Consider the following 12,960-nt stretch of genomic DNA (forward strand, 5'->3'; position numbering starts at 1 on the left):
GGCTGCTTGGGTCACGAGTGGGGCTGTTTTGGGTGACGACTGACACTGCTTCGAGGGTTTGCAGCTGCCCCCCTTGCTGAGGCTGGTGGTGCTCAGCCTGCCTGACCCCAACACCCCACCATTTCCTTCTCCCCCATCTAATTACAGCACCTGAATTAACCCTGTTAAGGCCATTGCCCTTTGCCACCCCCCTGGTGCCACCCCAGCTGAAGCCCCCTGAGTTTTGGGTCCCCACTCAGCCCCGGGATGTCCCAGTGCCGCACCCCCGTCCAACCTTCGCTGCATCGGCAATGGGGTGGCTGTGCTGGCCCCACCCTGTCGCCCTGTGGGGTTGTGGTTTCCCAATGTAGGAAGGGAGCCCAGAGCCGTGCCAAACCCCCACGGGGGTGTCCGACTCATCCTGCTTTGCCAGCACCTCCACCGGGAATAAAGCCGCTCGTCCTGCTGCTGGGAAGGCAGAGGTGCTGCGTGCTTGGCAAGGTAAGGACGGGTCTGGGCTCTGCACCTTCAGCTGCGAACCGGGAGGGACTGGGATGAGCTGGGACGAGCTGAAACAAGGAGTTACTCCCTTACCCCAGCAGTGGTGGGTTTAAGGACATGGAGCCTGGGGTGCTGGTGGTGGTGGCTGGGGCTGGCAGGTGATGAAGGTGTCCCAGCGAGGAGCGGTGCTGGGTGATCCTGGGAGCTGCTGGGTAGATTCACCGCGGTGCGATGGGGTTGAGCTTCCCCTGGGATTGGCGAGCCGGCAGACAGCCCATGCCAGCTCCACAGGCTACTCCAGGCAGTGCCCACCGTGGCACACTGCTGCACAACAGGGCTTAGGAAGGAACTACATGGGGTTTTTTGCTCTATCCCCAAATCCAAAGCAGTTTTCTAAGTTTGGCTCCCATCGCTGTATCCCTGTGGCTCAGCATCGCTCCCGGCAGGATGGGGACCATGGTGCTGGCACTGTGCCTGCTGACTGTGGCTCTCCCATGCCTGGCCACCGCCGCACTGCGTGTCGGTGCCTTCAACATCCAGGCATTCGGTGACACCAAGATGTCCAACGAGGGAGTGGCAGGCATCATTATCAGCGTGAGTGCATCTGGTGCCACATGGGGACGGGTTGTGTGCTGGGGCAGACCCAAAATGTGGCTCCTGTACCAGGGAGATATGGCCATGGATGGGATGGTATCCCAGTGCTGGGGATGTCATGGGTGGGTGAAGGCTTGGTGGGTACCGAGGTGGGACATCAGGCTTACCCTGCGGTCCCTGTGAGCCCTCCATGGGGACACCTGCCCTGGCACCCAGGGACATGTGGGTCCCTGTGGTGCTGCACCCAGGCCATATCAGGGTGCCCACCTGGGAGACAGGTGGGTGACGGTGGCCCTGAGCCAGCCCCAGGCTCCCTCTCACCATCACTGTCCTTCTTGCCCCCGCAGATCCTGCATCGCTATGACATGGTGCTGGTGCAGGAGGTGCGTGATGCCGACCTCAGCGCCGTCACCCAGCTCATGGAGCAGCTCAACAGGTACGAGCAGAGCCAGGACTGAGCTGCTGGAACAGTAAAAGGCCAATAAAAGTTGTCCATTGGCAGAGGGTTTGTTTTTGCAAAGCAGAATGGGAGAAAAGTGCTGGGGCTGAAGCTTTGAGCAGGCACTGACAAAGCCACCAGGAATAATCTGGGGAGAGGAAAGGGGATATGGGCAGCACAGAACCTGTCTGAAAGCTGCAACCCCACCGGAGCACATGAGATAAAAAGGAACCACAGCCCTGGCACCTCCATCTCCAGAATCCAACAGGACAAGGTAGAAGCAAGATGGGGGGTGAAGAGGGCAGCCCCCAGCACTCCAAGACCCTGTGAGTGACCAGGGGACTCCAGGATAGACGCAGCAGCAGATGATGCTCTGAGCAGCTTAGGCACCCCCGGAAGAAAAGGGGCTGCTGTGGTGGGCTAGAACTGGCCACCGTGGGGTGGCAGCCCCTCTGCTGGCTGGATGCTGACCTTGTTTTGGGTGAGGACACAGGTCAGAGCCAGGTGAAGGTTACCTCTGCTTTATTGAAAGGCGGTGAGTGCTTCTTGAGCAGGGACGCCCCTTTGGTGTCCCCTCCAGCACCACCTCAAAGCAGCCACGGTAGGGAGGATGACGCCAGGCTCCACGAAGCCCCAGGCTGCTCATTAACCTAATTTAGCTTTGCTGCAAATGAAGGTGGGGAGCGTCCCTACAGAGAAAGGGGTGGCAGGAGCCACCCTGTGTCCTGCTTGTGGCTGACCGTGCTCAAGAAGCCATCCTCAGGTGGCAGGTACAGCAGGGTGGCTCAGAGCCACTGCACCGCATGTCACCACATGGCCATGGCATGGTGGCCTACGGGGACAGCAGAGCAGGACCAGCTGGTGCCAACCCCATGGCCATCCAGCCCCTGGCCATGCTGAGGCCACCCTAGGATGGTACCAGCCATGTCACCGTCCTGCCTTTGCGTCTCCACAGTGTGTCCACATCCCCATATGACTATGAGATCAGCGACCCCCTGGGACGGGAGAACTACAAGGAGAGGTACCTCTTCATCTACAGGTAATGGGGCACTATACGAGTCCACCGACACTGTGGAGGGAACGCAGGGGCCATGCTGAGCCCCAGGGTCACCATCCCTTTGATCACACAGGACAGATGTCGTGTCCGTGGTGGACACCTATCAATATGAGGACCCCCAGGATGTCTTCAGCCGGGAGCCGTTCATCTTAAGGGTCTCAGTGCCCAGCACCAGTAAGGAGGGGGACAAGTGGGCTCGGGCAGTGGTATGGGGTGGCTGTGGGGCTGACGTCCCTCTCCCCTGGCAGAGGTAGAGGAGTTTGTGCTGGTGCCGCTGCATTCAGCCCCACATGATGCTGTCACCGAGATCGATGCACTCTACGATGTCTACTTGGCCATTGTCAGCAAGTGGGGGACTGATGTGAGTTCTGCCTGTTCTGGGGGTGGTATCAGGGGTGGGCGCTGAGCTTTGGGGACTGTTTGACCCATGCCAGGTTCCCACTCTGAGGCGAGCACAGCTAGTGCAAGGGTGCTGGGATGGGGACCCTGCTCCTGCCCCGTCCCCTGCCACGGGGGATGCCCTGGCCCCGTGGGAGGGCTGGTGTCGGGGGCAGCCCCTTCCCCAGCCACCACAAGCACAAGCCCCCCCATCTTCCCACCACAGAACATCATGTTCCTGGGGGACTTCAATGCCGACTGCTCCTACGTCCAGCCCAGTGACTGGTCAAAAGTCCGCCTGCGCACCAGCGATGTCTTCAAGTGGCTGCTCCCCGACGGCACTGACACCACCGTGGGGAGGTCAGACTGTGCCTATGACAGGTCAGTGCCACCATAGTCCCCTCCCCGGCACCCTGGGGTCCCCTGCCCATCCTGCACCATCAGCAGCCAAACACAGAGGCAGGAGCAGTACCCACCCCCCTTGTCTCCCTGGCAGGATCGTGGTATGCGGTGCCAAGCTGAAGAGAAGCATCGTGCCAAATTCAGCTGCCGTCTACAATTTCCAGCATGCTTTCCAGCTAGAGCAGGAGGAGGTGAGCTTGGATCACAAACCTGGGGCTCAAACAGGCGCGTAAGCTGAGCTGCTCCAGGCAATGCCAGCTGCAGGGCTGCCAGCATCTGTTCAGGTTTAGGCAGTGGCCGTGTAGTTGATGCATTTAAAAAGCCCAAATGCAGAGTCGAAGCAGCTCCAGCAGCACCCTGAGTAGGCTCTGGCCACAGCACATGTGCCCCAGGCCAGCTGCGATGCCAGCACAGCCCTGTGTGAGGCTCGTTCATGTCCCAGGACACAGCAGCCTGCAGACGGCTAATGGGGAGCTCAGGGTGACAAGGGCCCCACAGGTGGAAACAGGAGGGGGGATTTGGAGTCATTGCCTGTCCCTGTGGGGAAGAGATAAGACACATGGGGATATTTGTGGCCTTTCATTGGCAGGTGTGGGCAGGACTCCAGGTCATTGGGGCAATCATAGCCTATCTTCAGCCACCCATAGCTGGCACAGAACTCCCAAGTGAGATGCAGGGAGGCCACACCTGGGCATCTCTCCATGGGAGGTGACAAAACTGGAGCCTTGTGTGTTGAGTGTCTCGGGGTTGGGGACACCGCATCTCACCCCGCAGGCAGAAGGGTCTGGCAGGGCAATCACAGCCGCCCTGCCAGCCCTGTCAGCATGGCAGGGGGCTTGGGGCTCACCGAACCCCTGCATTACACCTCCACACCTCTTGCCCTCCCCCAGGCCCTGGCAGTCAGCGACCACTACCCGGTTGAGGTGAAGCTGGCAGCTTGAGCTCCTCCTGCAGCCACAGACCATGATCCAGCTCCAGCCTCTACCACCAAGCCCCATGAAGTGCTCCAGGCAGCCCCATCCACCAGCCCAGCGTCCGGTCTGCTCCGAGAAGGGTCACAGCTGGCCACCAGCCATGCCCAGGCCCCTCAGCCCACCAGGAACTGAAGCCCAGGGACAGGCCACCAGCCAGGAAGCAGTGACCGCAGCCATGCTGAGGAATGACACATCCACGTCTTACATCATCAAGAATTTATTGAGAAATCTCATTTCACAATTAGCTGTTGGACAGGAGGGAGGATATCCAAGGACCGGAGGGCTTAGGCCGCAGCAGCATCAAGATGCTCTCCCTGTCCATTCCTCGGGCAGCGAGCGGGCAGCTCTCCCCACTCCCAGGAAGGCAGCAGTGGTGTCAGGCACTCTGTGGGGACTAAGGGGAAGGGGCGCTTGAGGTGGCCACAGGAGAAGGCAGCACATCATCAATTGCTGACACTGCAGACAGCTTCACTGTGAAAGCCTACAGCTGCTGCAGCGTTTTGGAGGGTCACTTGAGCTCCTTGGACCAGGCCCCAGAGGACTGGCTCCTCAGCCGCTCTTCTTCTTCTTCTTCAGCATCTCCATGTACATGCGAAGTGACTTCTGGATGGACTCTTTGGAGTTGAAGCTGATGAAGTGCTGAATGTCTTCCTCCCGGTGAGATATCAGGCGGTCCAGCACCGTCTTCCTCATCATGGACTTGGTGATCTGACGGGCATGGTCTGTGGAAAGGAGAGTGAGGATGGGAACATGCGTGGTCCTCACTCCTGACCAGCTCTCAGCCACTGCCACCATATGCAGGTGCTACCGAAAAGGAGGTGCCACACACCAAAGGGCTCTTTAGACCAGCAGGGAAAGGTGTCAGAAAACCCCACCAGCTGGAAGCTGAACTGGATAAATTAATGTGCAATAAATTGTGATCTGTATTGCTCAGTGCAGAAACAACTCATCTACCTGGACAGATGATAACAAGTCGTGCAGCAGCACATCTATTGCAGAGATGTTGCATGCATACTCTCAGTGTGCTGCAGCTGTGATGGTGAAATGGTGACCAGCCTCTCCATTCACTGGGAAACCTGAATTGCTCCAGCACCTGGGTGCGACAGACACCTTCACCCAGACACACTCCTGCGGCTCTGACTTAGGGCTCTGGGGAAGGATCCGCGTGGTAAGAGCAGAGCAGAGATGTGCTCTCCGCTCTTGGGGGCTGAGGTGTCACTCTGATGCCAGAACAGCAGGACAGAGAGCTGTTCAGGGACTCTCTGCCAAGGCTGGGACACAAAGTGACGGTCCTGGGACCTCTCCATTTTTGCCCAGTTGATTCAGATTTCTACAGAAAGAGCAGCTGAAGGGTGACACGTGGCATGGGATGGAATACCTCAGATCCAGTCCTGGCCCACGGAGAGCCCTGTCCCAGCCCAGGAACGGAGCAGCCCAAACACACACATTACATCTGTACTTGCTGTCTGTCCTCACATCCCCATCGTCAGCCCCAGCTCAGCAGAGTGCCGAGAGTCAATCCAGACTGCAATGGCAAATTGGCAGCCACTCCAGCACTCTCACCCAGCCCGTTCCCCCAACTCCACAGCAGCTTTCCTGGGGTAACACCTCCACTGACAGACACAAAGGTTCATATTGTATCTGGAGCTCGGGCATCTCCGGATTGACTCAGCAGGGCTGGCAGAGTACAACCAGCACAGTGTCCTGTGTGGGGGCACTGGCAAGCCCATCTGCTAGCCCAGGGCTGGCTGGACCACTGTGCTTTCATAGAATCATAGAATAATTTGGTTTGGAAGCGACCTTCAAAGCTCATCTAGTCCAGCTCCCTGCCATGAGCAGGGACATCTTCACCAGCTCAGGTTGCTCAGAGTCCTGTCCAGCCTGGCCTGGGATGTCTCCAGGGATGGGGCATCCACCACCTCTCTGGGCAACCTGGGCCAGTGTTTCACCATCCTCGTTGTAAAAAATTTCTTCCTCATGTCTAGCCTGAATCTCCCCTTTTAGTTTGAAACCATCACCCTTTGTCCTGTTGTAACAGGCCCTGCTAAAAAGTCTGTCTCCATCTATATTATAGGCCACTTTTAAGGACCTTCCTACCTCCCAGCCATCCACACCTTTCCCTTTAAATTGAAACTGTTACGTGCTTGCAGGTACCAGCCCCGGTACCTGTCCTTCCCACCCAGATCCCACCCTCTTCCTCTGCTGGAGGTGCCACCCTTACCAGGCAGGGCCAGCCACTGCGCCATGACAGCCACAGCCCTCTCCTGGAGCTTCTCCTCTGGCACCAGCTCATCCACAAGGCCGAGCTTGAGGGCCTCGGGTGCAGGGTGGAGGGCACCGAGCTGGAGGGAGCGTTCAGCAATTCGCTGTCCCACAACATTCACAAATGTGTCCTTTAACCTGGAGGAGACAGGAGGAAAAGCCATGGTCAGGGAAAGAAACACCCAGCAGCAGACACCCAGACACGGAAGCTAAGAGCACGCTGGGTCCTGCTCCCCGGGCAAAGGTCTCTGAGCAGCAGCTACAGGCTCAGCCACGCTGTGCAGTCAGGCAGGCAGAGCCATTTTCAGTATCACCCCAACAGAGTTCCCCCTTCCTCTCCATGACACTGCACCATTTACCTCCAGAGCGCAGGTCCCAGCTATGCCCACTTGCTGTGACATGAAAGCTCCGTTCCAACAGTACATTTACACATTTTTAGGGCAACCAAGGGTCCATGCCCTAGTATATCAGTGCTCCTATGCTTCCAGAGATCCACACAACTATGGGATTTTGCAGGTGCATGGTGTGTATCCAGGGAAAAGTGTACTCCCAGACTGAGCCTGACCTAGGAGATCTCCCAGAACTAGTTTTGGAGTTGGGTGCAGAGTCAGAGCTGAGGTCCTCACTGGCAAGGGATGTGAGAACATTCTGAAGCCCAAAAGCTTTTCAGTTACACGCAGGACAGGACAACGAAATGAGGTGCTGTCTCTGGCAGCTGCAACTACCTGATCACTGACGCATAAAACTACATCTCAGCAGACAGTTAAACTGATTAGAAACTGGAAGATTCATTCTTTTTAGAGACCTACACATGACACTAGATGTGGGAGGCACTGGCCTACCAGAAGGGAGCCACAATGCCCAGCTGGGTTTCGTTCAGGCCGATGCTGAATTTGGGGTTGTCCACCATGATCCTGTAGTCACAGGACAAGGCAATGAGACAGCCTCCCGCCGGGCTGGACCCCTGGCAAAGAGAAGGAAGGAGAGAGTTGAGGTCACGGTTCCAAATGGCCCTGCACCCCCAGCCTTGCTGTCTCCTCCAGAGCACGGAAGACAGAGGGTGACAGAACAGATGGCACCCAAGTCTCTGATGACCTGATAAGAAACAGCCCTAAAGAAGATTTCTGATAGGCTTACCAAGGTTTATCTCTTCATTTTTTAATGCTCTTTATTTCTTGCCTTTTCCAGCCTGGAAATCTAGTTAATTGATCCATGTTACTTGGGTTGCAGCAGAGATTTACTGTGCCATTTTCTTGTAACCCTACATGAGTTTTTAACCCTACTCAGGCCTCCTCCTGGTCCTCCCGCCCGGAGGACAGATGCACAGCCAATCTCTTGGGTACAGCTTTTGCTGTACAAAGGGCACCTCAGCCCTGACTGGCAGGACACAAGTGCTGAGCAAGCTCTCCACCACAGCCAAAACGCTGCTATACTCCAGCAGCGCCTGCAGCTTCCATGGAGCCTGCAACACCTCACGCTTCCACACCTGCCTACACCCCAACGTGCTGAAGCAACAGGCATGTGCTTTGCCCAGACGTCCCAACAAATACATCCCTGCACTTGTTTCAGCACTGACAAGCCTGATTTTTTGGCTGCCCCTGCCCACACAGCGCAAACAAGCTGCAGCAAGTGACAGACCACAGGGGCTGACCAGCGAGATGGATCTAAAGGACGTACATTGACTGCGGCAATCGTCACCATGTTGCAGCCGTAGATCAGGAGCCACATCTCCTGCACAGCTCTCCAGAACTCGGCGTAGTGCTCTGCGCTCTTGCCGCACATCTCAGTGATGTCCAGGCCAGATGAGAAAATTTTGGGGACGGCCTAGAATCAGGAAAATACAAATGTCACTGAGAATCACTGCTCAGGGATGACCCTTTAGCCCTCTAATGCACTCGGCCTGGCAGCCTGAGGAAAGAGAAAGTGATAATTAAATATGGCATAAACCAGGGTCCTTGGGGGTTCTGAAACAATCTCCACAGTGCTCCCACAGCCTGGATCATCCCACCACCATGTCCTGCAGAGCTGGGACTCTTTTGTTTGCAGCACAGAACCTGTCCTGTCCCACTCCAAGGCACCACCTCATACCCGCATCGCATCTGAAAATAAACACTGGCATCTCCTGCCAGGCAGTTCAAGAGATCTCAAGGGATGTGTCACATTTGCAGATAAACACCTTTGATTTTAATGACAATAATACTCGGTTGTTATTCTTCTGCTAGAAACAGGCACAGAAGAAACAGCACAATCCTTCCAAGAACTCCCTCCCCTCCTTCTGGAGCTGATCAAAGCTGCTTCCCAGCCCTTCCATGTCAGTGACCAGGGGGGCAAGAGACCAAACATGAGCAAGGGATTGGCATCCATGCCTGCCACATTGCCCCACAGCTCACACCCTGAGCTCAGGACAACACATACAGATGTCATGATCACGCCCCGGCAGGCCCGGTTGTTCTCCAGCTTCTCCAAGCTTATGCAGAACTCGGTGAGGAAGTCCAGGCTGAGGCTGTTGACCGGGGGGCTCTTGAACTTCATCGTGGCAAAGCCTGTGCCATGGTAAACACAGAGACATCAGAATCCCCAAACCACAGCAGCACCCACTACCCTTCCCAAGGGAGTTTCACCCAAGTCCCTGCTCATCCTCATTGTCTCTTCCCATTCCTGGCTCTTCAAAAAGCCCCCAGAGCAGTGGGCCCAAGAGCAGGACCCTCCCTTTACCCAGACCTGCCTGCAACTGGGCTCACTCAGACAGTGGTGAACTGGAGCATGAAGGAGCACATGTGTGTCCCAAAGACCAGCCACCCTCAGGGTCACATTGCCCAACAGTTCCTTTCTCTCTGGGTTCACTGGACAAGGTCAAACCTCCAGCTTCTATCTCAGCAAACATTCTGTGCCCAGTAGGTCACACATCTTTCTGAGCCTGCTGGCACTGCTGCCCTGGCCAGCACATGGGAAGCACTCTAAGCCCTTGTGCCCCTCCCAAACACCACCACCCTACCCCAGAAGGTCCTCATGGAGTGCTTAGCCTGGGTGCTGCAGCTGTGCCCAGGCTGGGGACAGCACGACTCCTGGCAGCCCCGTGGGTTGTAGGTAACACCGCTGAGATGCCCCTCACCGTACCTGAGCTCTCGTCCAGCTCCACCAGGATCTTGTTGTTGCTGAAGGCCCGTGCCGGGGCGAGTGGGAGGCCAGGGGGCTGCTGGGCCGCTCTGCCCCACGCCGGGGGCCGGCGGCTGAGGGGCAGCACACCTGGGGGGACACAGACAGGTAGGGCTGGGCAGGGCACAGGTGTGGATGTGCTCCCCAAAACTGCTTGGGCACACAGGGTGGGGAAACAAGGACACCCTGATCCATAATTGGGGGATACGGGGAACATCCCCACCCATGGCAGGGGGACACCTGACCCAATGAGAGCATGGGGACACCACGACCCACAACTGGGGACACAGCGACCCCACGGTAGGGGGACATGGGGACACCCTGACCCACTGAAGCAGGGCATGGAGACACCTCCAACCACGGCAGGGGGACATGGGGACACCCTGACCCACTGAAGCAGGGCATGGAGACACCTCCACCCACAGCAGGGGGACACCTCGACCCACGACGGGGGACATGGGGGACCCTGACCCCCTGGGGAAGGGCATGGAGACACGGGGAACATCCCAGCCCACTAAGGGAGAGCGTGTGGACACCCCAACCCACGGCGGGGGGACACGCTGAGCCCCAGAGGAGAGACACAGGGCCACCCGAGTTCCGGGGCCGCACGCACCTGACCGGACGATCGAACGAGCAACGGCCGCCGCCGCCGCCATCTTCTGCCGGCGGCTCAAGGGTACGGGGCGGGGCCTCGGCCGCGTCACCGCCTGCGCCACGGGACACGCCCCCGGCAGCGCGGGGCCCCGGCTGGAAGCCCCGCCCACTCCCGCCCCAGTCCCGAAGCCCCGCCCACGGCCAGCGCTGCCCGCCCACCCTGCCCTGTATCCAGTGCCTTAGTGTGACTCCCCACCCTGCTGCTCTCCAGGGGCTGGCCCACACACCATGTGCCCACAGGTACCCCCCAACACCTCCCCCTGCCCCGTGTCTCAGCACCCCCAGCCTGGCCCCTGATCTGGGCAGCTGGAGCCCCAGGAGTTCCTGGGCCGGGGCCAGCCACCCCCGCAGAGTGCCTGGCCCAGGGCCGCCGGGCTGGGAGCCCTGGTGCTGGTGGCTGCTGGGACACGCCAGCAATGGCTGCAGATCTCATCATGGTGGAGGCCACCCCGGGGGGGCAATGCGGGGGCCAGGGCTGGCCCTGCCGTGCAGGCAGAAAGCACCCGGCAGCAGCATGGCGGGGACAGTGCTGCCCCTCTGCCTGCTCCTGGCTGCTGCCATGCAGGGTGGCCTGACCCAGGCGCCGAGAGCCGCAGCCCGGCCCGGCCCCTTGCTCCTGCGGCTGCGGCGGCTGGAGGAGCAGGTGGGTGCCCAGGGTGGGGAGGGGGCACAGGCCTGTGCCAGGGGGGCACTCGGTGCTTTGGGCCAGGCTGGTGGTCAGTGGCACCACAGGGGCCAGGCATGAGGATGGGAGTTCACCCCACCTCACCCCGCTCCCTTGCAGCTTCACCGGCTCCAGGAAGTGACACTGAGCCATCTCCAGAGCATCGCTGGCAACTACAACATCTCCTACAACATCGATGGACGCTTCCAGGCGCTGGCAGAGCAGGTGGAGGTGGCTGCCGCTGCCCAGGCTGCCCTGGGTGCTGAGCTGGCCCGTCTGGCCTCTGCTGGCCGGCAGCTGCACCGCAGGCTGAAGCGGCTGGAGAGGACAGTGGGTGTCCTGAACCTGCCCCACCGCCCACTCACCTACCCACCAGGTGCACCGGCAGACATGGGCTCCAAGCCACATGGCCTGCCAGATGCTGCCCACAGCTGGGAGCAGGAGCCACAGGGCTGGGTGGCCCCCAGCACTGCCAGCCCCCGGCACCTGAAGGCAAGGTGGTGGCAGCAACGCCGGCAGGAGAAAGGTCACCAGCTGCCAGCTGATGCTGGGCCTGGTGGAGCACCTGAGGAGGATGCAGAACCCCCTGGTGATGCAGCACTGGAACCCCAAACCATGGCACCAGCACTCCTCACCATGACCATGGTCACCCAGGAGCAGCCACCAGCCCCACAGCAGCCAGCAGAGGGTAGGTACAGCCCCCCTGCCCCAGCGCCCACCTTCCCAACCTGCCACACTGGCACTGTCCTGCTCTTCCCCAACACCTCTGCTGAGAATGTGGCCATCCTGGGGCCAGGGCTGCGCGAAGGGCTGCAGGCACTGTCACTCTGTGCCTGGCTGGCCACCCCAGCCCCCCACCTTGGTGCCCTTCTCTCCTATGTCACCGAGGACGGCAGCAGCAAGCTGGCCATGCGTGACTGCAGCGAGGACCTCCCTGGCTCTGCACGCTTCATCATCGGAGACGGGTTTTTTCGGGAGCTCCCGGTGATGCCGCTCCTGGATGGCAAGTGGCACCACCTCTGCCTCACCTGGTCCTCCAGCCAGGGCCGGTACCGCTTCTATGTGGACAGGCGGCTGCTGGCTGCTGGCTCTGGCTTCCAGCAGGGTTATGAAATTCCTGCTGGTGGCTTGCTGGTGCTAGGCTGGGAGAAGGATCACCCTGGCAAGGGCTCCAGCACCGCAGAAGCCTTCGTGGGTCACCTGGCTGGCCTGGCCCTCTGGAGCCGGGCTCTCCTGCCTGGAGAGGTGGCCAGCATGGCCACTGGCCAGGGTCTGCCCCGCAGGCCCCTCCTCACACTGGCTGATGCCTCTCTGCAGGGCGAGGTGCGGAGGGTGGCAGGTCCCTTCCTCCAGCACTGCCTGTGACAAGCCCAGCAGCAGGAATGGTGCCGGCTCCTAGCACTCAGGGCTGGCTTGCACAGCCTGGCTGGCACAAGCCGCATCCTCCCAGGGCAATGGGACACCAGGAGGAGGGGTCATCTCAGGACTGGGACCATCAGAGGTTCGGTAAAGGGACTTCGGCAGCCAGGGTGCAGCAGGAGTGAGACCCGTTCCGGGGGCCTGTCCCAAAGCTGAGAGATTGTCAGCTCCAGTTCCCAGAGGATGTTCAGCGCTGTTGTTCCTATTAAAATGCCCTGGGCAGAGAGGAAACTCCTTTATTTCTGGTCTTGCTCTTCACTGTAGTGCTCAGTGACACAGCCGGGCAGGAGCTGCTCACACAGGCAGCAGGAGCCCCGGGCTGGGTCACGCGCGGGTGACCGCTGCCTGTCCCCTGCCACCACCAGCATCTGCCACTGAGTCAGACGCAGGGGGAAGCTGTGGCATGGAAAAGCCCGTGACTGTGACCGGGAGTGAGCCAGAGGTGCCGGAGCAGGTGCCGTCTGTGCTGCGTGCCTGGACC

At 59.4% G+C, this 12,960-nt stretch overlaps 3 protein-coding genes across 3 annotated transcripts; 2 read left to right on the forward strand and 1 right to left on the reverse strand.

The window, feature by feature from the left end:
* The first annotated feature begins 440 nt into the window (after positions 1–440).
* On the forward strand, positions 441–4,359 carry LOC308046124 (deoxyribonuclease-1-like 2). Its single transcript, XM_080353818.1, has 9 exons — positions 441–480; positions 912–1,074; positions 1,422–1,510; positions 2,469–2,552; positions 2,644–2,744; positions 2,819–2,931; positions 3,175–3,329; positions 3,445–3,541; positions 4,241–4,359. Exons 2-9 carry the CDS (start codon positions 928–930, stop codon positions 4,289–4,291), a joined length of 837 nt encoding a protein of 278 aa, XP_080209944.1. The 5' UTR covers positions 441–480; positions 912–927; the 3' UTR covers positions 4,292–4,359.
* A 181-nt stretch (positions 4,360–4,540) lies between these two features.
* On the reverse strand, positions 4,541–10,484 carry ECI1 (enoyl-CoA delta isomerase 1). The gene is made up of 7 exons (XM_080354256.1): positions 10,356–10,484; positions 9,704–9,832; positions 9,002–9,129; positions 8,264–8,410; positions 7,429–7,550; positions 6,546–6,724; positions 4,541–5,046 (listed from the first exon to the last, which is right to left on the reverse strand). Exons 1-7 carry the CDS (start codon positions 10,396–10,398, stop codon positions 4,874–4,876), a joined length of 921 nt encoding a protein of 306 aa, XP_080210382.1. The 5' UTR covers positions 10,399–10,484; the 3' UTR covers positions 4,541–4,873.
* Positions 10,485–10,608: 124 nt separating this feature from the next.
* On the forward strand, positions 10,609–12,666 carry PTX4 (pentraxin 4). The gene is made up of 2 exons (XM_080353667.1): positions 10,609–11,039; positions 11,181–12,666. Exons 1-2 carry the CDS (start codon positions 10,857–10,859, stop codon positions 12,423–12,425), a joined length of 1,428 nt encoding a protein of 475 aa, XP_080209793.1. The 5' UTR covers positions 10,609–10,856; the 3' UTR covers positions 12,426–12,666.
* The last annotated feature ends 294 nt before the right edge of the window (positions 12,667–12,960 follow it).

Source organism: Nesoenas mayeri (assembly GCF_963082525.1).
Source record: "Nesoenas mayeri genome assembly, chromosome: 15".
Taxonomy (NCBI): domain Eukaryota; kingdom Metazoa; phylum Chordata; class Aves; order Columbiformes; family Columbidae; genus Nesoenas; species Nesoenas mayeri.

Coding starts and splice junctions, on each gene's coding strand:
- LOC308046124 (XM_080353818.1), top strand. CDS start 928: ATGGGGACCATGGTGCTGGCACTGTGCCTGCTGACTGTGGCTCTCCCA. Junction 2,932..3,174: donor TCAGCAAGTGGGGGACTGAT/GTGAGTTCTGCC, acceptor TTCCCACCACAG/AACATCATGTTCCTGGGGGA. Junction 3,542..4,240: donor TCCAGCTAGAGCAGGAGGAG/GTGAGCTTGGAT, acceptor GCCCTCCCCCAG/GCCCTGGCAGTCAGCGACCA.
- ECI1 (XM_080354256.1), bottom strand. CDS start 10,398: ATGGCGGCGGCGGCGGCCGTTGCTCGTTCGATCGTCCGGTCAG. Junction 8,411..9,001: donor GGGGCGTGATCATGACATCT/GTATGTGTTGTC, acceptor TCCTGATTCTAG/GCCGTCCCCAAAATTTTCTC. Junction 6,725..7,428: donor GGCATTGTGGCTCCCTTCTG/GTAGGCCAGTGC, acceptor TGTCTCCTCCAG/GTTAAAGGACACATTTGTGA.
- PTX4 (XM_080353667.1), top strand. CDS start 10,857: ATGCGGGGGCCAGGGCTGGCCCTGCCGTGCAGGCAGAAAGCACCCGGC. Junction 11,040..11,180: donor TGCGGCGGCTGGAGGAGCAG/GTGGGTGCCCAG, acceptor GCTCCCTTGCAG/CTTCACCGGCTCCAGGAAGT.